Source organism: Delphinus delphis, chromosome 3 (genome assembly GCF_949987515.2).
Source record: "Delphinus delphis chromosome 3, mDelDel1.2, whole genome shotgun sequence".
Taxonomy (NCBI): Eukaryota; Metazoa; Chordata; class Mammalia; order Artiodactyla; family Delphinidae; genus Delphinus; species Delphinus delphis.
The window spans coordinates 132,833,314-132,851,960 of record NC_082685.1 but is presented as its reverse complement, the minus strand read 5'-3'; the positions used below and the strand labels follow the sequence as shown (position 1 = coordinate 132,851,960).

The 18,647-nt window shown below is 37.1% G+C and overlaps 1 protein-coding gene across 1 annotated transcript in view; it reads left to right on the top strand.

Annotated features, from left to right (window-relative positions):
• Nucleotides 1-18,647, top strand: part of ITGA1 (integrin subunit alpha 1) — a 171,019-nt gene that overhangs the window by 117,940 nt on the left and 34,432 nt on the right. The window contains exons 12-18 of the mRNA XM_060009511.1: nt 1,828-1,970; nt 5,943-6,086; nt 7,250-7,507; nt 10,203-10,333; nt 14,290-14,456; nt 15,856-15,992; nt 17,983-18,093. Coding sequence (XP_059865494.1) covers nt 1,828-1,970; nt 5,943-6,086; nt 7,250-7,507; nt 10,203-10,333; nt 14,290-14,456; nt 15,856-15,992; nt 17,983-18,093 — 1,091 coding nt within the window. The remainder of the gene's footprint in view (nt 1-1,827; nt 1,971-5,942; nt 6,087-7,249; nt 7,508-10,202; nt 10,334-14,289; nt 14,457-15,855; nt 15,993-17,982; nt 18,094-18,647) is intronic.

The window sequence follows — 18,647 nt, the reverse complement described above, 5'->3', positions numbered from 1 at the left end:
TTAGATGCCTGAGCTTCAACCAGGACTACCTGACTGGTTGTTATTGTCACTGTGAAGATTTCAGCTAACGGTTTAGTAATCAATTGTGCATCATCAAAGTCAAGTAGATAATCACACAACTCCAAGCCTCAGACATAATTTTCAACTTATTTTTTAAAGGTTCTTTTATCAGTTTGCATTCATAGCTCTGAAAATTGCAAAAAAAAAATCACTGTGTACTCTCACCCCACTCACCCCACTCTCTTCTTAATATTTCTAATAGAGCTGCATGAAATACAACAACCTTTGTTTTGCAGTCTTCTTTTCCATTTTATTTATGTATAAACATGACTGTAAAGTTTTTATTTTTTAAGCAATACTGTGGTTAGTAACATAAAAATGTAACACATTACACATTAGAAAAAGAATATTTTACAGTCTCTATTATGTATAGTAATTTTTTTAAAAAGCTCTAAGTTGAAGAAATGAAAATATGAGAAAAATATTCATGAAAGGGAATATGGCTGAGGAATTGTGTTCCTTTAGGACTTGTAAGAATAAACATATTTCAGTACAAAACTTCTGTTCCTCTTTTAAAGTTTTGGAAGAAAGTGGAACTATTATCTTATGGTAAAATACTTGGTAAGTGAGTTATCAATATAATCTTTTTCTCAGTAAAAAATGCTATTCTGTGGCATTTGGAAAAATAATCTGCCTTCTACTCCAATGATGGACAGTTCTGGTTATTAGAACATTTCTTCCTTCTGTAGAGTTGAAATCTCCACATGGTAATTTTTATCTATTGGTTTAGCTCTGTTCTCTAGAGATACAAAGAATAAATCTAATTTTTCACTCAAAAATTAATAATAATCTGCTTTAAAGACACAGTTTAAAATTTTAAAGGTCATGAAGGCCCAATTAAAAAGAGGAATAATTGTGAAAAACTGTTCAAGCTTACTTTTAATCAAACAAATGAAAATTTAAATCACAGCAAGGTGATATTGTTTAACATTTATTAGAGCATCCACAATTTTAAATAATAGTAATGTACCTAATGTTTGTAAGAATTTGGTTAAACTACTCTCTCCAGTGGCTGTTCATGGAATGAATTAGTACAAATATTCTGGAAACAATTTGTCAGACATTATAAGAACCATTAAAAATTTGCTCCAGTAAGCTATTCCTTGAAATTTGTCATCAAAAAAATCCAAAAGAAAGAAAAAAATTGAATACTCAAAGATGTCTTTGCAGGCTTAAGTGTAATGCCAAAAAATTTTAAAAAAAACACCTAAATTCCACCATTCCAACAGGGAATGGTCCTATGGTATAAACACAAGGCATTTATACCTTAACTGAGAAGGAAGCTTCAACCATTTAAAATTACAATTAAAAACCTAGGCAGCAATACAGAAAACGTTTACATTTACTATGATTACAACTGTATAAAGTTATGGATTTCTATGGTACAGACACATGCATCCAAATGAAATACAGTTGATTTATTTCAAAGGGGTAAATTGAGATTGCGAGAGTTTTGTATGTGTGTGTGTGTGTTTTCTTTTCCTGTCAATGTTATATCATTTGTGCTTTTAAACAATGAAAAACTGAGGTTTGGGGGAAAATACCTTTTCAGAATGAAGCAGTTGTGGTAGATAATTAGGGAGCACACTAAAAGCTTCTACCTAAACAAACTTTCCTGCATTAAAGTATATATATTTATTTTCAAAAAAAGAGAAGTCCATATAAACATATAACAATGATTCTCCCAACCGTTTAAAATGGATCTTAACTTATTCCATGCAAACTCCAAGGGGCCAGTGAGTATATCCAGCGTCTGTCTTTCATTAGGTTACACAGTAAACTCCGCCACTGTTTCTGGAGATGTGCTCTACATTGCCGGACAGCCACGGTACAATCATACAGGCCAGGTGGTCATCTACAGGATGGAGGATGGAGACATCAGGATTCTCCAGACACTCCATGGAGAACAGGTAAACTTCAAAATCGTTGTTTTCAATTAATCCATTCACACTCTATCTATGTAAATTGAACTGTCTGTTGTCCTAAACTTTTTAAAAAACAGTACCCCCATATTCAACATGCACTGTGAACAGGGCCCCGTGTTAAGTTCCTTGGAGGAATCTAAAGTGTCTGTGTCTTTGGCGTCAGTAATATTTCAGCTGGATGGAGGTAGGTGTAGGATGTGTAGATAATGATGTAGATACAGATGTACAAACATATACACAAGCAAAGAAATCTAAAACATTAATAAGCATGAAAGTGCCAGGGCCACAGACAGTAAATTCAGAACATAGATTCTTTTAAGCTAGGATGGTACAGAAAGTCTTAATAAGAGATAAAATGTGGGCTAGTCTAGAAGAAAGACAGAATGTAGATAGGTAGAAAGCACAGTGAAAGAGCCAGTGGGGCCCAACTGTGTGAGGTTTTGAATGGTAGACTAAGGAGTTTGGATTTTCCCCTGGAGGTGATGGGAAATAATTTGTAATGTGTAAAGTCAGAGAATTCTCATTAGATAATATTGAATATTAAAAGTCGTTTAAGAAATTATATATGCAATATGCAAACATAAGCATATATAAGTCTTTTTTAAACTGAAAGAAACATCTGTGCTGTTGTTGGTTATTATTAAATGGTGATAATTTGGGTAATTTTTATTCCTTTCTTCATAGTTTTCTGCATTTTCCAGGTATTCTAGAATGAGATTTTATTCTACATTCCTCATAGGATGGGGGCGTTCTTGGGCTTCACTAAACATTCCAACTCACTAGACTACCCCCCCAACACACACTCACACAAACTACTCAGAAGGGCAGGGCAGCACCGGCCTCCCTCCCCTGTAGGAGCCCTGGAAGCAACCCAGCACAGCAGCACAGCTGAGGTGCCAAGAGACAGACACTTAAAGCAGGTGCAGGAGCTGCCCTGGCTTTAAAGCCCTACAGGAGCCAACATCTTTTATAACAGCACCATAGACATAGCTTCCCTGGGTCCTGCTAAAGGCATGCAGTTAGAAGAGTTACTGCAATCTAGGAAGCCCAAAATATGTTATCTCCATCGGATGTTTATAGTTCCACCCAGCCTAAATGCAATGTTCCAATCAGAGATTTTTTTCACCACACTCCATGTTGCTAAGTGTTATAGCTGAATATGATGATCATATTTCCAGGGGGACAGAGTTAGAATAAGCCAAAGGTCAGATTCTCTTTTACCAGCTGAGGGGGTGTTATTAGCCCTTTGACAACATTTATAGTCAGAAAATGCATAAACAATAAAAAACAAGGCTTTTGTTGGAGCTGAAGGATGAGGCGAGAAGAACCTGAAATGGTAGATCAACAATAAAAATAGAAAAGGAAGGGATGTGGCAGACAGAAATAAGGAAGAATTGACAAGATTGTAAAAGAAACCATTTGGATGACATCTTAGGCCCATTATCACTCTATTGATTGTCTCTAAGACAGGAAGTGTAAAATTTTGTGAAAAAAATTGCCTATGAACGCTTGAGGAGAGTATCACGAATAATGTAAATCATGAGTGATTTGAGTTTCAAGCCTGGGAGTCTGGGAGAAAGGGCGCCATGATTAGAATGTCAGCAACTCATAAAAACAAAAGTAAACAAATGGGACCTAATGAAACTTAAAAGCTTTTGCAAAGCAAGGGAAACTACAATCAAGATGAAAAGACAACCCTCAGAATGGGAGAAAATATTTGCAAACGAATCAACGGACAAAGGATTAATCTCCAAAATATAGAAGCATGCAGCTCAACATTAAAAAACAAACAACCTAATCAAAAATGGGCAGAAGACCTAAATAGACATTTCTCCAAAGAAGACATACAGATGGCCAAGAAGCATAGGAAAAGCTGCTCAACATCACTAATTATTAGAGAAATGCAAATCAAAACTACAATGAGGTATCACCTCACACCAGTTAGGATGGGCATCATCAGAAAATCTACAAACAAATGCTGGAGAGGGTGTGGACAAAAGGGAACCCTCTTGCACTGCTGGTGAGAATGTAAATTGATACAGCCACTATGGAGAACAGTATGGAGGTTCCTTAAAAAACTAAAAATAGAATTACCATATGACCCAGCAATCCCACTACCAGGCATGTACCCAGAGAAAACCATAATTCAAAAAGACACATGCACCCCAATGTTCATTGCAGCACTATTTATAATAGCCATGTCATGGAAGCAACCCAAATGCCCATCGACAGACGAATGGATAAAGAAGATGTGGTACATATATACAATGGGATATTACTCAGCCATAATGAGGAACAAAATTGGGTTATTTGTAGAGACATGGATGGATCTAGAGACTGTCATACAGAGTGAAGTAAGTCAGAAAGAGAAAAACAAATATATTAACGCATATATGTGAAACCTAGAAAAATGGTACAGATGAACCGGTTTTCAGGGCAGAAATTGAGACACAGATGTAGAGAACAAATGTATGGACACCAAGGGGGGAAAGCAGAGGTGGGTGGGGGTGGGGGTGTGCTGGATTGGGCGATTGGGATTGACATGTATACACTGATGTGTATAAAATGGATGACTAATATGAACCTGCTGTATAAAAAAATAAATGAAATAAAATTCAAAAATTCAGAAAAAAAAAGAATGTCAGCAACTCAAGCAGTTTAGATATTTTTTAAATGGTGTTTGGTTTTAGACATGTTTTCTGTAACAGTGAGCACAAATCCAAATGGTTGCAGGTGGCAGGGAGGTAAACAAATAAAAAAGCTGCTGGACAGAAGACAATAGAAAGTGGGAACCATGGGCTGGGCAGCTTGTGAACCATCCATGGGCTTAGCCCCTGCTCAGCTTCAGTCAGCTATTGCCATGTGGGAATGAAGACCCAATATTGCCAGATCTTACAGCATTTTATTTAACATTTGTAATTAATTCAACCTAAAAGCAAAGACCTTTTAAACCTTTCATAAGCCTGTGAGAAAAGGACATTCAAAAAATCAGTGTCTAGCAGCTGTCTGGCAATCTGTAGAAATGTAGAACTGGGAGTCTTGAGAAGGAAGATGGAGTGCATTTGCCATTTGAGATAGTGGGAATTGGTAGGGGAGAATTGGTCATCTAAAAGAAGGGAATGGTTGCAGGCCTGAACTCAGGGGAGGCCAAAATCTAGGGAATGGAAGGAGAGAAAGGAGCCAGCAAAATGGAAAGAAAGAATGGTCTGTGATACAGTGGCAGAATCAGAAGAGCAAAAGTAAAGTCATGGAAGACGACAGGAAATTTCAAGGATAAAATTATACAGCACGTCGAACATCAGACACAGGTCAACATTTGAGAAAGTTATTGCACCTGGATGATGAAGCACAAGTACCCTGGATTTCCCTAAAATTCATCCCTATCATTAAAGAGAAAATACAGTCCTGCTAGAGGATGGTCCCCCAGCAATCCTTTTATATTTCTCTATCTCTCATAGCTGCTGGGACAAGACTTAGCGATTTTGTTGAGTAGACAGTCTTCTAAGACTCTAAGGTGAAATATGTTGCCCCACTGTTCCGAGATAATTCAGTTCCTCATGGTGTATTTAAACATATACTGAAGCCATTCAGGAATGCCTTCTATTGTTTATTTCATTTATTTCCTTAAAAAATTGTTGTATTATTACTGATCTTTTCTGATTTGTGGAGAAGAGAGGTTAGGGTGAAATACAGAGGAAATCCTTTCTCTTATTCTCAAGTTACAGAATCTATGACAACTGCTCATCCCCCAGGATGGACCTAATATTCATTAGCTTCATGCAAGAGCAAATAAAGAGCTCTCAGGTAGCATCGGTTTCTATATTTCATTTCCTTTGTCATCTGACTCCCAAACACTCTTCTCAATTGGTATAAGTAAGAGAAATGCAGGTTTTTAGTTTCCTTGAGAATTTCTGATGTTCATCAGACTGTTTTGTTCTGTTTTGTCTTGTGTCCTAGATCGGTTCCTACTTTGGAAGTGTTTTGACGACAGTTGACATTGATAAAGATTCTAATACTGACATTCTTCTAGTCGGGGCTCCTATGTTCATGGGAACAGAGAAGGAGGAACAAGGAAAAGTGTACATCTATGCTCTGAATCAGGTAATGGTAACCGTAACCTGATAACTTTGGTCGAAATCTGGGAGAATCTTTCTTTCTTAAAATTTCAATTAATAATGTTGTTCTAATTTTTCACTTGCTTCGGCAAAAGGAGCAAAGAAGCTTTCAGGGCCAGCCTACCTCACTAACTCCTCAGTCTCTAAACGAACATTTAGAATTCTGATAAAGTAGTTCAAACTGTTAGATATTTTCTGCTTGTAAATGTGAACTTTTTAAAGAGTATATAGAATAAAGATAAATAAATCACTAAATTGCTAAATTCACAGAGCAACCATTCATGAGCTCTGGTCTAGAGGTGGGTCACATTAACAGTTCAAGCTCTGTGTGTGTGTGTGTGTGTGTGTGTGTGTGTGTGTGTGTGTGTGTGTAAAGGGGGAAGGGGGAGAGACTGTGGAGAAGCAGTGACTTTTAAGGCAGTGACACCAAAGACTTTGAGCAAACTGCTGTGGTCTTTGGAATACTTCACTCTGCTACAGTGAGATTTTGTTTTTCTGATCCTAACTTTAGACATCATTTGCTAAGCAAAATAATTCTGATTTCTTCATTAGAAGAATTTTTTGATGTTTACAGCAAAGTTGGGATGTATCTATTTAGCTTGTTAAATTATTAGAGTCTTTCCCATAATAATTATTTTAAATCATAAATTACATATCTTTCTTCCTATCATCTTTTTGATTCCTCCTGTCAACATTTTTTTACCCCTGTGCTGTTTTTCCCTTTTTTCCCAAGAAAATCTGTTGCTGTTCATCATTGCTAGCACTTGCCATCCTTTATAGGGGAGAATAGAGAGAGACTTTTCCAAAAAGCACAATAATGGGTGAAGAAAGGATAGTGACACGAATTGAGGATTTTAAAATTCAGCTCTTCAGCTTTAAAGAGCTGCTGTGAGTTACGTACTCACTTGATTACATTAAAAGGAGAATCCATTAAAGTCCTCAGTACATCATCTTTCCCACACTGCTACAGTCTGTTCTTTGAAATCTCTAACTTTGCTCTCAGATAGACACACTTTTCAAGAAATTTTACAAACTTTACCATTGAGGTACAAATGGTTTTTAGTAGCGCTGATTTAGTATGTACTTAGAAACTTCGCTCTGCTGTAGTAATGACAGAATCCATAAATATCCTGTTTATCTTTCTTCCAGACAAGGTTTGAATATCAAATGAGCCTGGAACCCATGAAGCAGACTTGCTGTTCGTCTCTGAAGCACAATTCATGCACAAAGGAAAACAAAAATGAACCATGTGGGGCTCGTTTTGGAACAGCTATTTCTGCTGTGAAAGACCTCAATCTTGATGGATTTAATGACATCGTGATAGGAGCACCCCTGGAAGATGATCATGGGGGAGCTGTGTACATTTATCATGGAAGTGGCAAGACTATAAGGGAAGAGTATGCACAAGTAAGAAGTTAAATCTACAGATTCTTTTATTTAATTATAATTTAGTGTAGCAGGACTATACAATAGTCCTATACATAGGACTATACATAGTCCTATACAATAGGACTATGCAATACAACAGTGGTGTATTGTCATACAATCAGTGGCAATATATGGGTTTTTTCAGCTTTATTATTCATTGAGATAACATTGGTTTATTATATTACACATATATTTCTGATTCTGTGATTCTTGCCCTTAAGTGATAAGTGGGTTCAGTACCTATGTCTTGCTTCATGAGTTATTTAATTTTTTTCCTCTGTCTCTTGGGAAACTAGATTTCTAAATTTTCTTTATAGAAGAATTACTTGTAATTTTATTCTTTTATCTAGTTTTTTTTTTTTTTTCTGTTGTTATTTGCCTTGTCTCCATGACCTGATCTTTTGAAATGGTAAAAAAAGCAAAACAGGGGCTTCCCTGGTGGCGCAGTGGTTGAGAGTCCGCCTGCCGATGCAGGGGACACGGGTTTGTGCCCCGGTGCGGGAAGATCCCACATGCCACGGAGCGGCTGGGCCCATGAGCCATGGCCGCTGAGGCTGCGCGTCCAGAGCTGTGCTCCACAAAGGGAGAGGCCACAACAGTGAGAGGCCCGTGTACCACAAAAAAAAAAGCAAAACGAAAGAACGCTTTTTAACAAAGCTATTTAACATCTACAGTGTGCCTGATCATAATCAGAGGATACCACTTTCTGAGTAAGAGAACAATAATTACATGATTTAGCCAATAAAGGAGATGAAATTGTTTTTATATTCAATACCCATGTTTTTATAATAAAATCACATTAAGTTTATATTTATGAAGTAAATTGGTATATTTTCATCAAATAAATTTGGGCTTCTGAAGGTTTACAATTTTCTCCCAAGTAATCCCTCTTGGAAAAAAAAAATCTGAATAATTAAACTTAACCTGCAGGGGATTTCTTTTGTTCTTGTTTTAAATTTATTGTCAGTTAATGGCTCTAATACATAAATGTAACTTTTTCCTACATGAGAAAAATGTCCATTTACAGAAGTGTTTCATGCATTATAAAAGTAAAAGAGTTTGAAGGAATTCTTCTAATGTAGTTGTCTGTTTTTACGTAACAATAGTTAATTAGGCATTGAACAGCTACTTGTAAACAAAATAGAATTCACTACTTTTCTAGCTTACATAACATGAAAAGAAAATCAGAACATCAATTATTTCTCTTTACAGTTGATTGTTCTTCGGTTCTGTTGTCAATAGAATTCTCAAAATATATTCATGTCTTGCGAAGTTGTGCTTAATTTTTCATAAAGTCATAATGACCTTAATAGTGAAACAACAAAATAAAGGGCATATTTCCGTAATGACACTGCTATCCATTTAATAAGTGATTTGCTTCTGTTAAAAATCTTCATGATTTTTTGTAACTGGAAATAGGCTGTATTAACTATGGGAGCATGATGGAATCAGGAACTGAAGGAAGGAGTTTCTTGTGTTCTACCCCTTTATTCATTCAGTTTCAATCCCTCACATTTAATGGAGTGGCATTTGCAGTAGAAAAAGAAGGATTTTTAAATCATTAGTAAGTAGACTAGATTGCCATAAGGAATTAATTTTGTAAAATGGTGGTAAATCAAGGTGCAGCTTTAAGCAACAAAAACAATAAAGAATATTAGAGTTGAGTTTGTTTAATTATTGGCAAAATGCTTTCCCAAGGATAGGTGAGGATGTGCTCATTCATTTCCATGGTAACTAGAGGTGCTGCTTGTGTATGGAATGGTCCAGAATCAAACTGAATCAAGTCCTCCAGCAACAGTGGGGCTGATAACTCCTGTTTTTTTTGCTGAAAAAATAAGGAAATAATTTCCACTGAGCCACAAACATTTAAGCATGAAAAATGTTTCCATCTGGTTTGCCTTATTTTGCTTCTTATTTTATGATATTTAAGTGGAAAAACAGGAGGATAAGGAGATCCCGAGTTTAGGGTGTGTCTGTCAGTTGGGTTTCCCTGCCATCAGGTTCTATTAAAATATTATCAGCTTGAACCCAAGCTAAGTCAGGAAGTACAGATGTCAAACATATTATGTGTGGTAATGTGCACAGATCAGTCTTCGAGAACTCCATATTCATTGTGCCTTCCCAACATTGTGGATACATATGAATGAAACTGAGTCTATTATGCTCTTGACTTTCAGAACCACTTTTGACAGACAGTAAAGATTGCATATTGAAAAATGTATTTGATAGCATGTATTATTTATACCCAGCCTCAAAGTTCAGTGAACCCCAAACTGACCCTAGGATAATTTTGTACTCCCCCTCTTGCTTGTATGATGTGTTTACAGCACCTTTAAATATCTCTGTGTAATGGAATTGAACAGGAACTAGAAAGTAGAGCCAACTACTCATAATGTTTTCCTTGAGGATTGGACAAGATGACGTTATTATAATATTTTCCCCTCTCCCTGGTGTCAATAACCCTGAAATGATTTTGTCTGCACTATAAAAAGAATATCCTTTGGGAATATCTGAGTAATTCCTCTTGTCTCCACATGAGGGGCCTCTTGGGCAGGTTTCCAAAAGATCTCTAATTTTAATTTTTTGTTAACCAATCCAAGTTCTCAGATTTATTTGAAATTGTTTTTGAAGAGACTCTTCTGACATTAAAAACTCTCTGCTGGGATTTTCACAGCGTATTCCATCAGGGGGAGATGGCGAGACACTGAAATTTTTTGGCCAGTCTATCCACGGAGAAATGGATTTAAATGGTGACGGTCTGACTGATGTCACTATTGGCGGCCTTGGTGGTGCTGCCCTCTTCTGGTATGTATTTGAATAACATCCAATTAGTATGATAATATTTTCCGAACAGTTCCAGAGCTCAGAGTATGATAAGAATTTATATACCAAATGTCTGTTTCTTTTTGTGCTCCATTATTCAGATAAAAATTATGCAGTTTGGGAATCTGAGAAGTTGATAAATCTTAAAAATAGAGAAACCATATTAAAGGAACAAATAGAATCAACACTTAATTGGGGTATCTATTATGTAATTGTCACTAAGATAAGTATTGTGCTTGGAGGGAAGCATAGGGGAAAAGTGAGCCTCATACAGGATGTATATAAACAAGAAACTTTCCCTAAATTTAAGTTACTTACAAGCTTTTAGCTCTTCATTCATTTACCTAACACATAGAACTAGACATTTGTGCACCATTGTCTGATTATGTTTACATTGTTGCAAGCATAGAAGCATCTACAGTAATATCTTTTCTCAGCCTTTAAAATTCCTGCATCCCCAAATTAATTTCAGTTAACTGTAAGATCCTCATCAATCGTCAGATATATTCATTAATACCATTTTATTAATCAATTAACTTATTAATAAAATAATTTATTAATTAATAGCATTAATAACTAGCTTTAACTAGTTAATAAGACATGATTTCAAAAAGGTTCTATTTGAAAAAATGTGACTAAAAAATGTCAATAACCTTAACGAGAAATTTGTGTGATAATTTTGAAATATGTTGCAAACTTTGTTAAAACATATAAAGGAAGGATTTAATAAATAAAAAAAATTTATGCCATGTGCCTCAATGGAAAGTCCACATGTTGATTCTTTCAAATTAATCATTAGTTTAGTGCAATTCAGATAGTCTTTTGCCAAACTTTATGTAGAAGGATAGTAAAGAAAATTGTGAAAGAGGTGAAGACAGAGACTGGAAAATATGACTTTGTCATAATTTAAGATAATCCTTAAGAACTAATGGTCAAATAAAAGTTGTACACTAAACTATACAGAGTAACCATTATGTTTTTTAAAAAATATTTTTAACTGTACAGTAGAGGGAAAGGAAAACTGAAAGGTGATGCCTAGGAGGGGAGAATGCTGGGCAGCAATGGCTGTGACTTTCGGGGGAGCCCACCCGAAACCAAGGCTCCAGACCAGAAGTCACCAGTTTTGGGAACAAAGAGAACATTTAGTTTTTGTTCGAACTGTTAATCCTGGATTAATTCATTAAGATAATCTTTACCCAGGAATATTTATTGTATTCACCCCTGTATATTAAAAAATATACATAGTTTTTTTTGTTTTGTTTTTTGCGGTATGCGGACCTCTCACTGCTGTGGCCTCTCCCGTTGCAGAGCACAGGCTCTGGACGCGCAGGCTCAGCGGCCATGGCTCACGGGCCCAGCCACTCCGCGGCATGTGGGATCTTCCTGGACCGGGGCACGAACCCGTGTCCCCTGCATCGGCAGGTGGACTCTCAACCACTGCGCCACCAGGGAAGCCCAAAAAATATACATACGTTTTAAGGACGATTTTTATTCTCCAGTTTTGTCTCAAGGGCTTCTTACAAAGCCCTGAAAACTTGTTTCTGGCCTTTCCTGTCCCCAGTCAAGGCTTTATCATCGAGGGGCCAGAATGACAGATTCGGGTCCCTGTTGTCGCCCAGCAAAATGGACTAAACCAGTATACTGCAACGTGAAGACCAAGATTTTCAATGCTGAAGGAGGGATTGAGAGTGGATATGGATGGCAGGTGATAAACATAGGCCCACCCAGCAGTCAGGGACATCCAGGAGCAGATGGGAGAACCCCATCCTGTGGGTAGACTGAGCCACAGACACTGTGAAGATCTGCGTGGGGCAGAGAGGAGATGTGGGTTGGGGAGTGGTCAAGGCAGCCTCATGCCCAGAGGATCCAAACTTCCAAGCAGGAAACTAGACACGCTCATTCACTCATTCGTTGCTGGTGAAACAGTAAACTGGTTAAAACGCATTAGCAGGCATTTGTCACTGAAGTGTTAAAAAGCCTTAAAATGTTCATACTTTTTAATTTTACCTCCTAATAATTTTTTAAAGATATAGTCTATGGTTAAAGATGTATGGTCTTTAGAGTAATCACAGTGCTGTAGGTTATAGATATTTTTTTGAAGAAGGTAAGATAAATATCCAGTAAGAGAGGTTTGAGTAACTAGATTATGGTTCATGCATATGTTGGAATCGTATACTGCCATTAACAATAATGTTCTCAGAAAAATAGAAATATTGGAAGGTTGTTTATTATATTATGTTTTTAAAGTACTTATGCTTGTATATGGGCCAGTGTGTGTGTGTGTGTGTGTGTGTGTGTGTGTGTGTATACTTATGCATGTATGTGTGTGTATGCGTCTCTCTCTATACAGACGTACATATATATGTATATGAATGGTGATTATTGTTGAATGATAGAATTACAACTGATTTGTATTTTCTTTGTTTCCTTTACTATATTTTCATATTTTCTATGTGTAAATTGTTTTAAAAGAAAAATAACTATAATTTTTCTTTTCAAACGCCAAAGCATAAGCAGGGACCTATGTATTCACAAGATACCTAGCTCTAAAGAGCCAGTCTGGTTACAAGGCAGAAACCAGATAACGGTGTTCAACAATTATGCTGACTTTATTCTAAGGCATTAGCGTCAAGCTCCGTATACTCTGCCTAATTTTGTATTACTCTGCTCTCACTTCAGATTACTGGAAATCACTGGGCTTTGGAACTAAAAAGACTGGGTTTAAAAATCCCAATTTTGCCCTCTGAACAGCTTTTGACCTTGGATAAAATATACTTGACCTCTCAGAGCCTCAGTTATCTCACATATGAAAGAGAGATAATAACATGTCTTGTTATGAAAGTTAATTTAAAATTTAAATGAATAATAAATAGCATGTGTGCCTAGCACAGCGCTTCAAATGCTATTCTGCTTCTCCTTCTCAGAAACAGGGACAAGGCTGAACCTACAAGAAGAACAGACAAGTATTAATAGTGCAGAAACGATGTCCAGGGGCCTCTGGACTCTTTCCAGATGGGGAGCAAACTCAAAAGTGCCGAAAATATGGTTTTGGTTCTAAGGTTGCACCTGGTTGCTTGGTTTTATCTCTTTTCTATCATGGGCAATATGGGTCTTTGGCCTATAAATTGTAGGGGATGAAAAATAATTTTGCCTTTACCCTTCTGAGTTCTTGGCTGAGACGACTGTAGTAAAAGAAGACAAATAAGAAAAAAAAAAAAACCCAGAAGTTTATTAACACGTATACCTCATGTATACATGGGAGATCCCAGGGAAAAATGAATAGCTTCCCCAGGTAGCTTAGCATTCACACTTCAAAATCATCTTAATAGGGAAAGGGGAGGGGGCTGTAGGCCTCAGGGGAGAGTAAATGATTTTTTTTAGGAAAGATGAATAGGCCCTCAGGAGAATAGATGGGAGGTAAGATGGTTTGCAACAAAGTTTGTCTGGGTGTGGTGTCCACTGCAACCTCCTCTCTTGTAATGAGTCGATTTTCCCTGGTTGATGAAACTCCTGGGTAGAGATTTATGACAACTGAGTTTCTTTTGGAGGATCTGTCTTTAAGTAAGTAAGTAGAGTTCAGAGGAAGCCTCTCCCTGCATGTTTTGTGTTTTAAGTGCCTGCAGCTCAAAATCAATATACCAAAGCGGCATGTTTGGGGGTGGCCTGTCCTAAACTCCTATAACCATATTTTAGGGTTGCATATTCTGCTACCCTTCAGAAACCAAAGCCTAACATGGTTCCAGAATAACCTGGGTGCCTTCAGAACATCAATTCCAATTTCTTCTATATCAAAGATTCAAGAGAGAAAGGAGTCCTGAGAGCCCATACTGTACACCAAGAAGAATCCTCTTGGATGCCCTCACTTTGCACTGCCAAAATGATGGCATGCATTAAATGTAAAAATGTGTGAGTCATCACCATGGCTTATGTGATTGCAGGTCCCGAGATGTGGCTGTAGTTAAAGTGACCATGAATTTTGAACCCAATAAAGTGAATATTCAAAAGAAAAACTGCCGCGTGGAGGGAAAGGAAACAGTATGCATAAATGCCACAGTGTGTTTTGATGTGAAATTGAAGTCCAAAGAAGACAGGGTTTACGAAGCTGGTAAGTGTCGTATATACAGAAGCACTTTGGGGCAGGAGGACAATGTATTTGCTCCTGCATGATGAAATCCAGTGAGATATTTTTTTTTTATTTCCCTCGATGATAGGAATCTGCACATCACCTTTGCCCCTGCAAACAGGTTGAACCTTGAAAAAAATTCTATTGCAGAAGGAATAGGTTATGGAACCCAGTAAATTCTGGAGCAGAAACTACATGCTTATATTTGGTGGCCTTCCGCAGCTGGATTCTATGTTTCCCCTCTGGCTCTCCTATTGACTGTGAACAGTCAAGTGCTAAGGAGAAAGAAAGACAGAGACACCAGTTGAGAGGCAGAGTTGGAAACTGGGCTCTCTCCAGTAAGACTGGTACTGCAGAGGACCTGACTGCCCAGCCACCCTACCTTCCTGAGATTCCTTTGCTCCAGTCAGGAGGTGACCCTGGTTTTTGAGTGTCAGACAGATTCCGTGTGTGTTCTCAGGCACATCACGTCAGCCTGGGTATCCCCTTTTTTCCTGCACTCCACAATTTCTAAAGCGGTTTTTAATGATATTGAAACATGTTGGAGTCAAAACTATGAAGGCCATTGGCTGCCGAAAGGTAATTTACTCTGCAAACCAAATACAAGTAGAATGAGAAAAACCCCTTATCCTTAAAATCTATTTTTCTAAATTTTTTCTATATGTGCATGTTTATGATCTGCAGTGGACCTCTGACTGGAAGATGAATGAGGTATAGGAATGTAAAATAACAATTAACATTTTCATATGCAACATTATTTGTCTTATTTTTGTGTAGTAATTAAGCAATCAAGTAAGAAAGATTGTTGCCTTCATAGAAAGTATAAGGTTTAACTTGTTTTGCTCGTTGTGGTATGCTTATTTTGTTAAACTTATTTACTAGGCTTATATTATTATATCCTTTGAACATAGTCTAAAATGACATTTTTTATAAAATAGGTTAAAATGTCACTAATGTATTTTTTTCTCTATTGAAATACAACATAACGAATATTCTAATCAGGGATCCAACATTTCTACACTAAAAAAAAAAAAAAAAAATTAAGTGAAAACCCAGTAAACATAGGCATGGACAAGAAATTAGGTGGTATGTAGCGGGGGGGGGGGTGTGTGTGTAAACATACATATACATTTTAAAATAAGCGTAATTAAACATTAAAAGCCTTGTGAACTCAGAAAGCAGTTCTATAGAGTTCCTCAAGGTTATCTTCATGACTGCAAATACATTGTATTACAGTAGTATGGATATGCTGAATAACAGAGAACTTTTGTCGACTGATTGCCCAAGAGATTTTTCTGTAATGTTAATTTAATGAACTGGATCATATGAAAATCACCTGAAATGAACATATCTGTCAATTATTCTTTTTTTATTTTTATAGATATGCAATACCGTATCACACTAGATTCTCTAAGACAGATATCACGGAGTTTTTTCTCTGGAACTCAAGAGAGGAAGATTCAAAGAAACATCACAGTTCGAGAATCAGAATGCACTAAGCATTCCTTCTACATGTTGGCAAGTAAATCATATATAATAGCTGCCTTGTTCCAAATCAAAAATGAAGTATAGATGTCTTATTTCAAGTCAGTCAATCTTACTTTTATTTCAAAGTGCAAATCATGAATTAAACTTTGTTCACTTTTATCAGAAAATCACAGGTCTGATTTTCTAATTTCCAAATACATTTCATAAAACTATCTTTCATCTTCCCTGTGTATGCTGTCAAATATCCATATATTATGGAACATCAAAAGGCACAGTTGATAGAGACCTTGTATTTCATTCATTTATTCATTTCATTCATTCATTCTTTCTTTCTTTCTTTCACCTTGAACTTTAACAACAAGTTAGAATCTAACTCGTTGAACATTTGTGGGCCTTGTCCGTCAGAAGTGCTTAAATGCCCTGAGGGGAAACTGTTGGGCCATATGCATTCCAGGGTCTGTTCTTGTCCACTGAACTATGTGTTTCACTCTTTGACTTTAGATTAAAGGGAAAAGATCTGGTATTTTCTATCATCTGTAGACTTTGTGCTACCTGTCCCTGTTTTGGTGGGTGAGGGAGACTTGGAAAGCAAATGATGAACCTCTAGAAATGGCTGATAAGCCAGTTTGAACCATTTTAAATGTATTTTATCGGGTCACTGTGTATGTGGGACAGGAGTTTCTTAAACATTTTCTTAAAAGGTACATGACACTAAAGAAGAAGAAAAGAAGAATGGAGGTACTGAGAAAACACTGATTTTGTTAACGGAGACTGAAACTTACAGACTTGAACATGATCTTGGAATTTTAAATGAAATAGGCCTATTTGCCCCACCTCTGACTTATTTCTGTATTCTTGATGCATTCATCTTCCATATTTTGAAAATATTGTAGTCAGGGGCAGGAAAGTGACAGAAGACATGCATGCTGGTGTGCCATGTTTACTCTTCCTCAGTGATTTTCAAGTCAATATTCCTCATGACATATGTCAAAATAAGCTTATTTGGTCAACATTGAAGTCAATTTATGATTAGAAAAATAAAAATGGAGGATTTTTTTAAATTTGTTTCATCAGAATTGAACATTTAGGAGTTAGAACTGGGATAAGATTTGAAAAGCCATGAAACCAGATTTGGCAGTGCCTCCAACCTGCTAAAAAAGCACTGTAGTATATGTTTCTCCAAAAATTTAGTGTCTAGCTATATCTAGGCACTGGGATTAAAAGGAATGAACTAGTTTCAAAATTTCCAAAATTCTTCTGGATTTTAATGGATACTTTAACATTTGTTCTGGAGTCAGCCAGGATGGAATTTGTATCCCAGCTTCCTCACTTTCTGAGTAATTTTGACAAAGTGGTTTAGTCTCTTAGAGACTCAGTTTTCTATCTGTAAAATAAAGACTGTAATTAGTATGCATCTTGGAGGATTGTTGAAATAATTCTCAATAATGTGTATAAAGCTCATAATTCTGGATATGTCATGAATGATGGCTGTCAATGATGATAGTATAAACAATGTTCATCACATCCATATTATTTTCATATCATTTCACATATAAAGTTCTTACAACTCAAGGTATATATTATATTAATGAAATGCAACTCAATTTAAAGAAGGGTTGCTCCCTTGAAGTCGAAAGACTTTCCTATAAGTATTACACAGTGATTTTTAGCTCGAGGTCTCAAGAGAAAGGATATTATTATGTAAGTAGCTTTGAGGGGTACATCCTGACATGGCCAAGAACGACCTATCCATCATTCCAGCAGGCCCATCTGAGAAGCTGGACGTGAGTCAACTGGTCGCAATAGGAAGCCTCTGCATTCGTTCTAGCAGCGTCCCTTGTCAAGGTAGAAGGGCAGTCTCTCTCCAGTGAAGCAAAAGCCTGATCAGGTCATATGTCAGATCAGGTACACAAGAATGTCCAGCGAGCCTGGCCCACAGGGCAGAAGAAGGAAGCCATGACAAGGTCAGAACATCCAATTAATATGATGCCGATAACATATTTTATGTTTTCACCTCTAGGACAAGCATGACTTTCGGGACTCTGTGAGAATAACTTTGGATTTTAATCTTACCGATCCAGAAAATGGGCCCGTTCTTGATGATGCTTTACCAAATTCAGTACATGAATATGTAAGTCAGATTTTTTTTAATTCAGAATACTTATTTGTGGATATATTGGGGGAAAAAACTGAAACACATAAACAGATGTATACACAGAAGCCTAAATCAATTATATTATATTAAAAAATTAAAAAAAGAATTAGGGCTTCCCTGGTGGCGCAGTGGTTGAGAGTCTGCCTGCCGATGCAGGGGACACGGGTTCGTGCCCCGGTCCGGGAAGATCCCACATGCCGCGGAGCGGCTGGGCCCGTGAGCCATGGCCGCTGAGCCTGCGCGTCTGGAGCCTGTGCTCCGCAACGGGAGAGGCCATAACAGTGAGAGGCCCGCATACCACACACACACACAAAAAATGAATTAGACTCTTCTAGACTTTTCCCAATTCTTCTAACTTCCTACTGTTGGAGTTTAAGGGAACTTATAAATGACACCTATTTTTAGCGCCCCAAAATTTAGGACCAATCGAAAGAAGGACATGGGTTGGCCAATTGGAACTCCCCTTTATTATTAATGAACACTGGGTTGCAGGGCATGGTTTGGGTATAATCGGTGTCCTCCTACGGAGC